Source organism: Hylobates moloch, unplaced genomic scaffold (assembly GCF_009828535.3).
Source record: "Hylobates moloch isolate HMO894 unplaced genomic scaffold, HMol_V3 SCAFFOLD_12, whole genome shotgun sequence".
In the NCBI taxonomy this organism is placed as follows: domain Eukaryota; kingdom Metazoa; phylum Chordata; class Mammalia; order Primates; family Hylobatidae; genus Hylobates; species Hylobates moloch.
In genome coordinates, this window is record NW_026652287.1 from 9,562,106 (window position 1) to 9,574,420 (window position 12,315).

Sequence of the window (12,315 nt, forward strand, 5' to 3'; positions counted from 1 at the left end):
CTTTCCCCCAGACTTTTGCATTGCTTCTCTGTTTAGTCATTCATGGCTCAGCTCAAGGTCAATGCCTCATAGAAGCCATCCCAGTCACCCCAGCCTCAGTTACTTTTTATCCCCATTGTCCCACTCCACCATAGTCATGACACCCACAGCCACCCCAAGGCTCCTTTTTATTCCTGACTGCCTCTCCACCTCAAAAGTCAGCTCGATGAGAAGAGAACTGTGGCTGCCTTGTTCCTTGTTGTATCTCCGCCACCCAGAACAGCGCCTGGCACACAGTTGGTGCTTAATACATAAAATTGATAGAATGAGGCTGGGCCCAGTGGCTCACACCTGTAATCCCAGGACTTTGGGAGGCTGAGGCAGGTGGATCACCTCAGGTCAGGAGTTCGAGACCAGCCTGGGCAACACGGCGAAACCCCATCTCTACTAAAAATACACAAATTAGCCAGGCATGGTGGTGCACATCTGTAATCCCAGCTACTGCGGAGGCTGAGGCAGGAGAATCGCTTGAACCCAGGAGGCAGAGGCTGCAGTGAACCGAGATCACACCACTGTACTCCAGCCTAGGTGACAGAGTGAGACTCGGTCTCAAAAAAAAAAAAAACACAAAAAACTGATGAATGCCTGAATCAGTGAATGAATGTGAGCTGTGGATGTCTGAACACCCCAAACCACCTCATCCCTTGAACGAATCCGGGTTTCACAATGAGGCTCCACACTGACTCATGCCTCCGAGGCTGGGGAATCCCTATTTTCCTCTGAGCTCATCCCTGACATCATCTTCCTCTTTAAGGTGATCCTTGCTTTTGGCTTTTTACCTGTACATTGCTTGGTGATACAGACAAGCCAACTGCTCTGAAAGCACAGAGGTAATTCCAGAGCGTCCACCTTTCTTCATTTACTGTCATTCACCCAGAGCTGGGAGCCTGTCTCTAAATTCCTTATCTGTGTTCATGTCAGGAGGTTGAGGCAAGCCTCATCTTGCCGAATAATCAAGGAGTGACAGAGTTGGAAATGAAAGCGTAACAGAAACTTGGACTGATCACAGACTCAAACCAGTACATCTCCTTTCTTTCTCCAAATTGGGAACTGAAACCATTCCACAGGAAGCTCCCTCTTCCCCCTCCTATGGAAAAATATCTGCCTGGCTTGATTCCCTTTTTATGTTATTTATTATTTGAGATGAAGTCTTGCTCTGTCACCCAGGCTGGAGTGCAGGCACACCATCTCGGCTCACTGCAACCTCTGCCTCCCGGGTTCAAGCAATTCTTCTTCCCTCAGCCTCCCCAGTAGCTGGGACTACAGGTGGCCGCCACCATGCCTGGCCAATTTTTCTTGTATTATTAGTAGAAGCAGGGTTTCACCATGTTGGCCAGGCTGGTCTCAAACTCCTGACCTCAGGTGATCTGCCCGTCTCAGCCCCCGTAAAGTACTGGGATTACAGGCGTGAGCCACTGCACCTGGCCTTGATTCCCTTCTTAACGCACAAATACTAACAGCAATATTCACCAAACTCTAATAAAATCTAAGTGCTCTTGCATTCCTATCTGTACTATCCTTCCAAATTATTTTTGATCCCAGCTCTTTCTATCTTTGTTTAGACACAGATGTAATTTCTGCTTAGTTGTCTCATGATGTAGCTCAGTGTCTGTGTCTCTTTCTTACTTTGCAGTGTGGAGTAGTTTTCTACCAGGACATAGTTAACAACCCATAAAGGTCTCTGCTTAAGTAAGAAGGTCCATTTCTGTGAACCATAACCCAGACATAGCAACGCCAGACTGTGTCTCCTATCAAAATTTATTGAAATGGTAGATTTTTGGTAAGTACAGAAACACAAGCGAAGGAACCAGTAAGAACGTGCCCCCCTCTAACCGTGGGGCAGAGGCACGTTTCCCTTTTAATGGTAAAAGCAAACAGAGATGGGAAACAGCTTTCTATCCTGAAGCCGTTTTAACTGCTCAACCCTTAGATTACTATAAACAAGAGAGGAATGGATTGCATTAGTCGCTGGTTGAAAGCAGCAATGCCATTTCCTTTCCCATAATAACACTGTTTAGCTCAGTCCCTTCTGGGGCCAATCCCCTATTACACCCACCGGAAACACAGATATTAACCAAAGCATGTGAGTCTCTTCCCTGAGTCCATTTCTGCTAAAGCTTGTCTGAAAGATGAATTGGTCCACGGAAGCCAAGTGACCTACTGGCTTGTTTAATGATGCCTGGGCTCCCTCCAGGAGCAACACAATTCCCTCCAATCTCAGCTCTCCTTATTCCTGCTGGAGTTCACAAGCAGGCTAGATATCACCCCAGGAGCTGAGCCCTCCCAGTCTCAGGCAGGTGCGGGAAGAAGGCCAACAAGTCACAAGTAGATCTCTGGCTCCAACTCTGCTCAGCAGAAACACTGACCATTTGCCCATCTTCAGTCCTGCAAGCGTCAGAGATGAAGCAAAAGTTTCAGATGCCTAGAAGCTTTACTCTCTGTTCCTCCAGGATTCCTGTGGTCACACCTTGCAACCAGTCTCCCACTCATCTGCCACCGTTTCCCTAAATCACATTCTCTGAATCTGGAAGTTCCAGGAAACCTTAGGCCGAGTCCAGTGACATTACTCGATGCAACAGCCCAACTGTTTCTCCAGAGATCTTGGTTCTTGGTGACAATGTCCCTTCTTGGCATGGTTATTTAAGGAGAGGTTGGGCCCAGATAAGAGGGGCTCCATGGCTCACCGGGGTTGGCCATTAACGCCTCTGGAGCGCCTCTGGTTGTGTTCGGGTCCCCCGTGAGCTCGACGCTCGTGCTGCGGTTATTGTCTGGCTCACCTGTCATCTTCCTCCGGAGGCAGCGGTTGATCAAAGTGGAGAAGAAGTTGGGAAAGGATGGGCTGGAGAAATAGTACACCACGGGGTCCAGCATGCTGTTCATGTAGGTGAAGCTGAGAGTGATAAAGAACGCCAGGTCCACTGAGCGGTACACTTCACAATTCTGCGTGCCCAAAGTGTGCAGGAGCCAGAAGATGCGTATCCGCACAGCCACGCTGGGAAGGAAGCAGATGACAAAGACGATGGCCACCACCATGATGAAGGTGATGGCTCTCTTGATCTTGGCATGTCGGTCCATTTGTCTCTGCCGCAGGCTCCAGATAATTCTGGCTGAGCAGAACAGGATGATGCCCAGGGGCAGGAAGAACTCCAGGAGGAACATGGCTTCGTGCCACCGGAAGTTATGGCAGATGCTGAAGCTGCTGCACAGATTTGCACCGCCGTTCTGGATCGGCATCTTCTTCTTCAGGAGGTGGACTGTCAGGCCAATAGTGATGCCCCACAGAAGGCAAGAGATGATGGCTGCTGTCCGATTGGAGATCTTGTTCAGGGCGTGGTGGGGATGGACTACCCGGAAATACCTGTCCACGGCCACCACCGTGAGGAAGATGATGCTGCCCTGGCGGTTCATGGCCAACATGAAGAGCATCAGCCGGCAAGGGATGTCCCCAAACTTCCAGTCCCAACGCCTCACATAGTTGTCCATAAGGAACGGCAGGCAGATGATCAGTAGAAAGTCAGCCACTGCCAGGTTGAACAGGAAAATCCGGCTGGATTTCCAGGACTTGAGGTGGAAACAGAAAATCCACAGGGCAAGGCCATTGCCCAGAAGCCCGAAGATAAACTCCAGCCCCAACACTGGCGGCAACACCTTGGCAATGAAGTCATCTCGGAACACACAGCAGTTCTTCTTGTCTATTTCCAGAAAGTGATCCTGCAGATGGTGCCGATTCATGAGTGCGGCTAGTTAGTCCGATGGAGCGTCTCGCCTAGCAAATGCTCCAGCAAGGTGGCGTGTGTCTGTGTGGTGAACGTGTGGTTCCGCGCCTGCCTTTATGTCATATCAGGGTGTTGAAATAGATGACTGAATGGTTACCAGGAAACTACGAAATCTCTTAAAAAAAAAAAAAAAAAAAAGGCCAGCAAGGCTCTTATGCAACCTGCTGTTTGCATAAACAAGTAATAAGAATCCCCTGGGCAGACAGGAACCCACAAAATGTCTTAAATGTAAAGGATAAGTTTAGGCAAGCCGACTGTCATTCGAAAATCAGTGAAACATGAAGGATATCCCTTGGAAGGCTGGGTGCCTGTATGCCAATTGAGTACTCAACATTGCAGAATTAATTCACCATCATCTGCTTGGCTTACATAATTAACAAAACAACAACAATAGCAATAATAATTTTTGGTGCCAAACAGTGAGGTTTTCCAGAAACACTAAGCATTAGCATGAAAAGTTAACAGGCATATGACATAAACAGTAGCAGACATATGATTTCCTTTGGAAATGGTGAGAAGACAGTAGTTGCCTGTTTGATGAGGACAGACTGGTTAAATTTCACCACTTTTCCTATGCCACCTTTCTGTACAAACATGGATTGCTTTTCCACATCAGAACTCTGCCATTCATCTCCAGTTAGAAAAAAAAAAAAGCCTGCTGGAGAGTATAATATTTCATAAGACGTTTGAAAACTTAAGCCCAGTTTCAGTGGCATGTTAAAATAAGTTGGGTTTTTTGTTTATATGGGATTTTGATATGCTTCTGTGCTCAAGTGATTTAAGTATGTGTTTTTTTTTTTTTTTTGCAAAGTTTGAATGAATGAGAAAAAGGATTCATGAGGCTAGTCATAAGCTGTAGCAAATCGGATGTACTTTGTGCTACAAATTTGTTTTTCTGTGTCGCTCTGCATGAAGAGGGCTACCTTAGGATAGAGCATGGGCTTAGTACCCCATAAGCTGTCTGTTGTAGACAGCCCAGGAAACTGGTCAGTAACAAACTTGGTTGCAGGTCCCTGAAACAAACAAAAAACTGGATGAGGTCTCTATCTTGTTTTATGTCCTTGGAACCTTAGTATGTGATTTTTTTTTTTTTTTTTTTTTTTTTGAGACAGAGTCTCACTCTGTCACCCAGGCTGGAGAAAAGTGGCACAATCTCAGCTCACTGCAACCTCTGCCTCCCGGATTCAAGCAATTCTTCTGCCTCAGCCTCCTGAGTAGCTGGGATTACAGGCATGCACCACCACGCCAAGCTAATTTTTTGTGTTTTTAGTAAAGACGGGGTTTCACCATGTTGGCCAGGCTGGTCTCAAACTCCTGACTTTGTGATCTGCCCGCGTCGGCCTCCCAAAGTGCTGGGATTACAGGTGTGAACCATCATTGCCAGCCATAAGATGTCAATTTATTTATTTAGCTGCAAACGCAGGTTCAATAATAGGAGCTTATAGACTCTTCACAGTGAACTAGAGTCAGGATGACCTAATATTAAAGTCCCATAGAACTACAAGTACTTGATGATGATCCAGGTGAGATGAAGACCATGATGAAGAAGATGATGGTGGCACCAACATTATAGAGAGCTTCCCATGTGCTAGAGCCCATGCTCAGTGCTTTTTTTTTTGAGACCGAGTCTGGCTCTCGGCTCACTGCAAGCTCTGCCTCCCGGGTTCACGCCATGCTGCGTCAGCCTCCCGAGTAACTGGGACTACAGGCACCCGCCACCACGCCCGGCTAATTTTTTATATTTTTAGTAGAGACGGGGTTTCACCGTGTTAGCCAGGAGCTCAGTGCTTTTTCAGTCGCTTGTTTCACCCTGACTGTAGCCCATGTGGAAGGTATTATTATTGATTCTGATTTCAAAATGAGGAAAGTGAAGCTCAGAGAGGATAAAATACTCAGGGCCACCCAGCTCATAAGAGCAGAGCGTGGCCGGGCGCGGTGGCTCACGCCTGTAATCCCAACACTTTGGGAGGCCGAGGTGTGCAGATCACAAGGTCAGGAGATCCAGACCATCTTGGCCAATATGGTGAAACCCCGTCTCTACTAAAATTTACAAAAATTAGCCGGGCGTGGTGTCGGGTGCCTGTAATCCCAGCTACCTGGGAGGCTGAGGCAGGAGAATCGCTTGAACCAGGGAGTTGGAGTTTGCAGTGAACCGAGATTGTGCCACTGCACTGCAGCCTGGGTGACAGAGCGAGACTCCACCAAACAAACAAACAAACAAGCCGGGCACGGTGGCTCGCGCCTGTAATCCCAGCACTTTGGGAGGCTGAGGTGGGCAGATCACGAGGTCAGCAGTTGGATACCAGCCTGGTCAACATGGTGAAACCCCATCTCTACTAAAATAACAAAAATTAGCTGGGTGCGGTGGCACATGCCTGTAATCCCAGCTACTCAGGTGGCTGAGGCAGGAGAACTGCTTGAACTGGGACCCAGGAGGCGGAGGTTGCGGTGAGCCGAGATCACACCATTGCACTACACCCTGGGCAACAAGAGGGAAACTCTGTCTCAAAAAAAAAAAAAAAGAGCCAGGCGTGGTGGTTCGTGCCTGTAATCCCAGCACTTTTGGAGACCAAGGCAGGAGGATTGCTTGAGCCCAGGAGTTCAAGACTAGCCTAGGCAATAAAGTGAGACTTTGTCTATGAAAAAAAGAAGGCTTTGTAGAATTGATCTTAAGCACTGAGGGATCCAGGTGAATAGCTCCAAGAACCAATCAGACATGGGTCACTAGCAGAGACATTTGGGTCAGAGGTTGTTGGACAAACATATTGGGATAGACAAGAATGAGTGAATTTTATTTTATTTTATTTTACTTTATTTTATTTGGTACTGCTCCTTGTGGGTCAGGGCTAACTCATAGGCAATGCACCTATAGTCAGCCAGGAAAGAGCAAATTTTTTTTTTTTTTTTTTCTGAGACAGAGTCTCGCTCTGTCACCCAGGCTGGAGGGGAAAGAGCAAATTTAAATACACTGTCCCATATATTATTAATCAGTTTCCTAGTCCTGGGACTAGAACAGTTCAGTTAAACAGCTGTTTCCCATATCAGGAGGTGGCATTGCACATGGGCTAGGCCTCTATACGTGATGAAGACAAACAGATTTTTAATACGAGGCATTTCTCATATTAAAATGGAGGAAATATAAGAAAAACAAAAGTTAATGTTGGGCACAATTTATCCAGATGTGAAACTCAAAATACCTTTAGTTATAGAGCAGGAAGGCAGCGGCAGTCTGAAATGTTTTTGCCACCTGTATTAAAAGAATAAGCTTCAGCTTACAGGGCCTCAGGAAAAAGATAGTAGCAATTTTATTAAGTCCAAGTCAGAAAAGTGGAAGAAAAATTTGAAAGCATTAGTTTGGAAAACATTAGTTTGGAGCGTTAGTTAGGTTAGCTTCAGGACAGCCATAGTTAAAGATGCAGTCAACAAGAAAAACTGATTATCTCTGTGGCACACAACAATTTTTAAAATTTAGTTTAATTTCTTTGAAACAGGGTCTCACTCTATCACGCAGGCTGGAGTGCAGTGGTGTGATCACAGCTCACTGCAGCCACAAAGAATTCAGGATTTAGTCCAAATTGCAGAAAATAACAAAAACTCAAGAACAATGGACAAGACTAGAATCTAACAATGGGTGTACTATAGCTTTTGAAACATAATTTTTCTCTCTTTAGTCCCCATTTTTATTAAAAACAAATAATAGTAGTACAAATGTAATTGTGAAATAAGTCTTAGTCTTATTATACTTGGCCTGATTATTTGTATAAAGTACAGCAAGAATAATTATTTGCCATATACGCTCTTTAAAATTGGCTTTGCTGGTCAGGCATGGTGGCTTACACCTGTAATCCCAGCACTTTGGGAGGCCAAGATGGGAGAATCACTTGAGCCCAGGAGTTCAAGACCAGCCTGGGCAACATAGCGAGATCCCCATCTCTACAAAAATTAGCCAGGTGTGGTGACGTATGCCTGTAGTCTCAGCTGCTTGGGAGGCTGAGGTGGGAGAATCACCTGAGCCTGGATGACAGAGCAAGGCCATGGCTCAAACATAAATAAATAAATAAATAAAAATAAAAGTGGCTTTGCTGAAATTTCATTCCCTAAGGAATCTCACCTTATACTTTTTAAAGCCTTTAACCCAGCCATGGATTTATCTATGCCTGCAAATACCTGTATGAGTTGGGAGCACTTTCCTCCTCTCAAGGTCCCAAGATAATTTGGGCTTCTGGGCCTGTCAGAAAGTGACATTCTTTACTTACGACAAGTCAGGAACCCTGTACAGAGACTGCATATACAAGGTATAAGGCCAGTTTTCTTGAAGAGCTTTTTTTTTTTTTGAGATAGGGTCTCACTCTTGTCACCCAGGCTGGAGTGCAATGGCATGATCTCGGATCACTGCAACCTCTGCCTCCTGGGTTCAAGCTATTCTCCTGCCTCAGCCTCCTGAGTAGCTGGGATTACAGGCACCCGCCACCATGCCCGGCTAATTTTTGTATTTTTAGTAGAAACAGGGCTTCACCATGTTGGCCAGGCTGGTCTTGAACTTCCGGAACTCAGGTGATCTGCCCACCTCAACCTCCCAAAGTGCTGGAATTACATGCGTGAGCCACTGTGCCCGGTTATAAATCCTTTTTTCAATTAATCAAACCCTTGCAGAGGAGACAAACAATGATGTTTACCATTCACAGAGAGAGTGAGAGAGAGAGAGAGAGCAGAAGCCTGGCTTGTCAGAAATTCTTATTCTCTTTGCTGGCATACCAGATTTCTGGGTTCCCTTTCCCTGCAGCTTCCAGAAGAATGGAAAATCACCACGAGTCAGGCCTGTTGCGCTTCCACTAACAATTCCTTCAGGGTTCAGCAAATGTGACACACCAGACAAACTAGGAGAGCCTGTCGGACTTCCATCAGCAATTCCTATACACATACAAACACGCAAGTGAAAAAGACAAGCAGAAGGACTTGCAGACAGAGACTCCAGACCAAATCACAAACCAAGAATGTTCCTCCAACCAAGTCCCCTATTCTTGATCCAGTTAGAGCAGACACCCCCTTCAGAGAGGCCAACAGGTCAGAAGGATGAGGTTGTTGGCAGCTCCTAGAATACTCACCAAATCAGACACCCATGATGGGGCTACAGGTGTGTGACATCTCCCCAGGACTGTTTATTGTATTTGAATCCATGCACCATGAGTTGGCAACACCCTGCTGATAGAGACGGTGCCACAGTTAGCCCCCAGTCCAAGAACTAAATTGCCACTTGGGTGGGCCTCCAGATCCATCGCTGGTGGAGGGCTACCGAACCTCGGGCAGGTACCCACAAGGGTGGTCTTGGATGACCCCCCAAATTTGCAACCACCCAGTGGCGTTCTCCTTGTCCACTGCCTAGACAAAGCCAATTTATCAAGACAGGGGGCGGGGCCTGGTGGCTCATGCCTGTAATCATAACATTTTGGGAAGCCAAGGCAGGCAGATCACCTGAGGTCAGAAGTTTGAGACCCGCCTGGCCAACAAGATGAAAACCTGTCACTACTGGCTGGGCGCGGTGGCTCACGCTTGTAATCCCAGCACTTTGGGAGGCCGAGGCGGGTGGATCACGAGGTCAGGAGATCGAGACCACGGTGAAACCCCGTCTCTACTAAAAATACAAAACAAAATTAGCCGGGCGCGGTGGCGGGCGCCTGTAGTCCCAGCTACTCGGAGAGGCTGAGGCAGGAGAATGGCGTGAACCCAGGAGGCGGAGCTTGCAGTGAGCCGAGACTGCGCCACTGCACTCCAGCCTGGGCGACACAGCGAGACTCCATCTCAAAAAAAAAAAAAAAAAAGAAAACCTGTCACTACTAAAAATACAAAATTAGCCAGACATGGTGGTGCATGCCTGTAATCCCTACTACTTGGGAGGCTGAGGCAGGAGAATAGCTTGAACCCAGGAGGTAGAGGTTGCAGTGAGCTGAGATCGCGACATTGCACTCCAGCCTGTGAAACTCTGTCTCAAAAGAAAAAAAAAAAAACAAGACAGAGGAATTGCAATAAAGTTTAATTCCTGCAGGGCCATCTGTACAAGAGATCAGAGTTTTATCATTATTCAAATCAGAGAATTCGGGATCAGAGTTTTTAAGGCTAATTTGGCGGGTAGGGGCTTGGGAAGTGAGGAATGCTGATTGGCTGGGTTAGAGATGAAATCATAGGGGTCAAAGTGAGTTTTCTTACTGTCTTCTGTTCCTGGGTGGGATGGCAGAACTGGTTGAGCCAGATTACTGGACTGGGTGGTGTCAGCGGGTGCATCAGAGTGCAGGGTCTGCAAAACACCTCAACACTGATTTTAGGTTTTGCAACAGTGATGTTATTCCCAGGAGCAATTTGGGAAGGTTCAGAATCTTGCAGCCAGAGGCTGCATGGCTCCTAAACCCGTAATTTCTAATCTTATAGCTAATTTGTTAGTCCTGCAAAGGCAGTCTAGCCCTCAGGCAGGAAGGGGGTTCGTTTTTTGGGAAAGGGCTGTTATTGTCTTTGTTTCAAAGTTAAACTATAAACAAGTTCCTCCCAAAGTTAGTTTGGCCTACACCCAGTAATGAGCAAGCACAGCTTGGAGGTTAGAAGAAAGGTGGACTGAGGTTACATCTATTTCAGCACCATGATTTTCTCAGTTAAAATTTTTGCAAAGGCGATTTCACCCTCACTTCAGGTAAGGCATCGTGGGGCCAATAAGAGAATGAACCTGGAAAGGGAAGGGAGCTCAAAGAATCCGAAATGAACATGATCTTGCACCCCTGATTTTATGGATCTAGACTTAGGGATAATCTCCTGATGCTGGAAAGAGATTATTGGGAAGAGCTGTGAGGAAGTTCTGGTCTACATAGCAGAGAGTGAACTCATGAATCTTGTGACCCTAAGAACTGGTAGCCCCCAAAATAAACAGCTGCAAGACAGGTTTAAAGGCAGTAATGCAAAATAGATGCATATATGATTATAACCACCTTTTCCAATATATAGACACATACACAGATCTACATACTTAAATTCTCTCTTCCTCTTCCTCTCTCTCCATACACACACACACACACACACACACACACACACACACACACACACAGAGCAAATGTAGAAGATACTTTCCAATGGCTCAGCCTGAGTATCAGAGTGTCACTTACTTTCTTTCTTGCTCTTTCTTTCTTTCTTCTTTTTCTTTCTTTCTTTCTCTCTCTTTCTTTCTTTCCTTCCTTCCTCTTCTTTCTTTCTTTTCGTTTCCTTCCGTCTTTCTTTCTTTTTTCTTTTTTTTTTTGAGACAAGATCTCACTCTGTCGCCCTGGCTGGAGTGCAGTGGCCTAATCATAGCTCACGGCAGCCTCAAACTCCTGGGCTCAAGTGATCCTCCCACCACAGCCTCCCAAGTAGCTAGGACTGCATGTGTGTGCCACCATGCCTGGCTAAATATTTACATTTCTTGTACAGATGGAGTCTTGCTATGTTGCCCAGGCTGGTCTTGAACTCCTGGGCTCACATGATGCACCCGCTTTGGCCTCCAAAAGTGCTGTGATTACAGGGGTGAGCCACTGCGCCTGGCCTGGTGTGTGTTCTTGTAGTCTGTTGTTCCATGCACAAGTACACAGACACACGTATTTTAAAAGAAGACAGATATCATATTCTGTTTAGAAACTGTTTCATTTAAATATAATATGATCTTCATCTAGAGTCTTTCATTACTTTTGTCTGAAAGGGGATCTCGACCTCACTATATGGCAGGCCCCATGCTCATCGTGCTGGCCGCATTATTCCTCACTATAGTCGGTTGAGTTCTGGTTCCCAACAGCTGTGTTCACCCAAACCTTAGAATACAACCTTATTTGGAATAAGGGTCTAACTAAGGTAAAGATCTCAAGATGAGAGCATCCTGGATTAGAGTGGGTTAGAAAGACAGGCACTTTATGGCCGGCCTGCTGGATCACACCTGTAATTCCAGCACTTTGGGAGGTCCAGGCAGGCGGATCCCCTGAGGTCAGGAGTTCAAGACCAGCCTAGCCAACATGGCAAAACCCTGTCTCTACTAAAAATACAAAAATTAGACAGGTATGGGGCGCATGCCTATAATCCCAGCTGTTCAGGAGGCTGAGGCGGGAGAATCGCTTGAGCCCGGGAGGCAGAGTTGCAGTGAGCCAAGATCAAGCCACTGCATTCCAGCCTGGGTGACAGAGCAAGACTCTGTCTCAAAAACAGACAAAAAAAAAGAAAAGAAAAGAAAAGACAGGTGTCTATAAGAAGAGGAGAGGACACAGAGGGGACCACCATGTGGTGACAGAGGCAGAGATTGGAGTGAAGCATCTACAAGCCAAGGAAATTCCAAGATGCCAGCAGTCTCCTAAAGCTCGGAGTGAGGCATGAAACATTTTCCCTTAGCCTCCAGATGGAACCAACCCTGCCAACACCTTGATTCTGCACTTCTAGCTTCCAGATCTGTGGGAGAATATATTTCTATTGTTCCAAGCCACCCAGCCACAGGAAATGAACA

The 12,315-nt window shown here is 46.4% G+C and overlaps 2 protein-coding genes across 15 annotated transcripts in view; one reads left to right on the forward strand and one right to left on the reverse strand.

The window, feature by feature from the left end:
* The window catches only part of PITPNM2 (phosphatidylinositol transfer protein membrane associated 2), a 226,990-nt gene that overhangs the window by 89,432 nt on the left and 125,243 nt on the right, over nt 1-12,315 (forward strand). The gene's annotated exons all lie outside the window — the stretch shown is intronic.
* On the reverse strand, nt 1,782-3,845 carry LOC116477742 (hydroxycarboxylic acid receptor 2). Its single transcript, XM_032168398.2, has one exon. It carries the CDS (start codon nt 3,769-3,771, stop codon nt 2,680-2,682), a length of 1,092 nt encoding a protein of 363 aa, XP_032024289.1. The 5' UTR covers nt 3,772-3,845; the 3' UTR covers nt 1,782-2,679.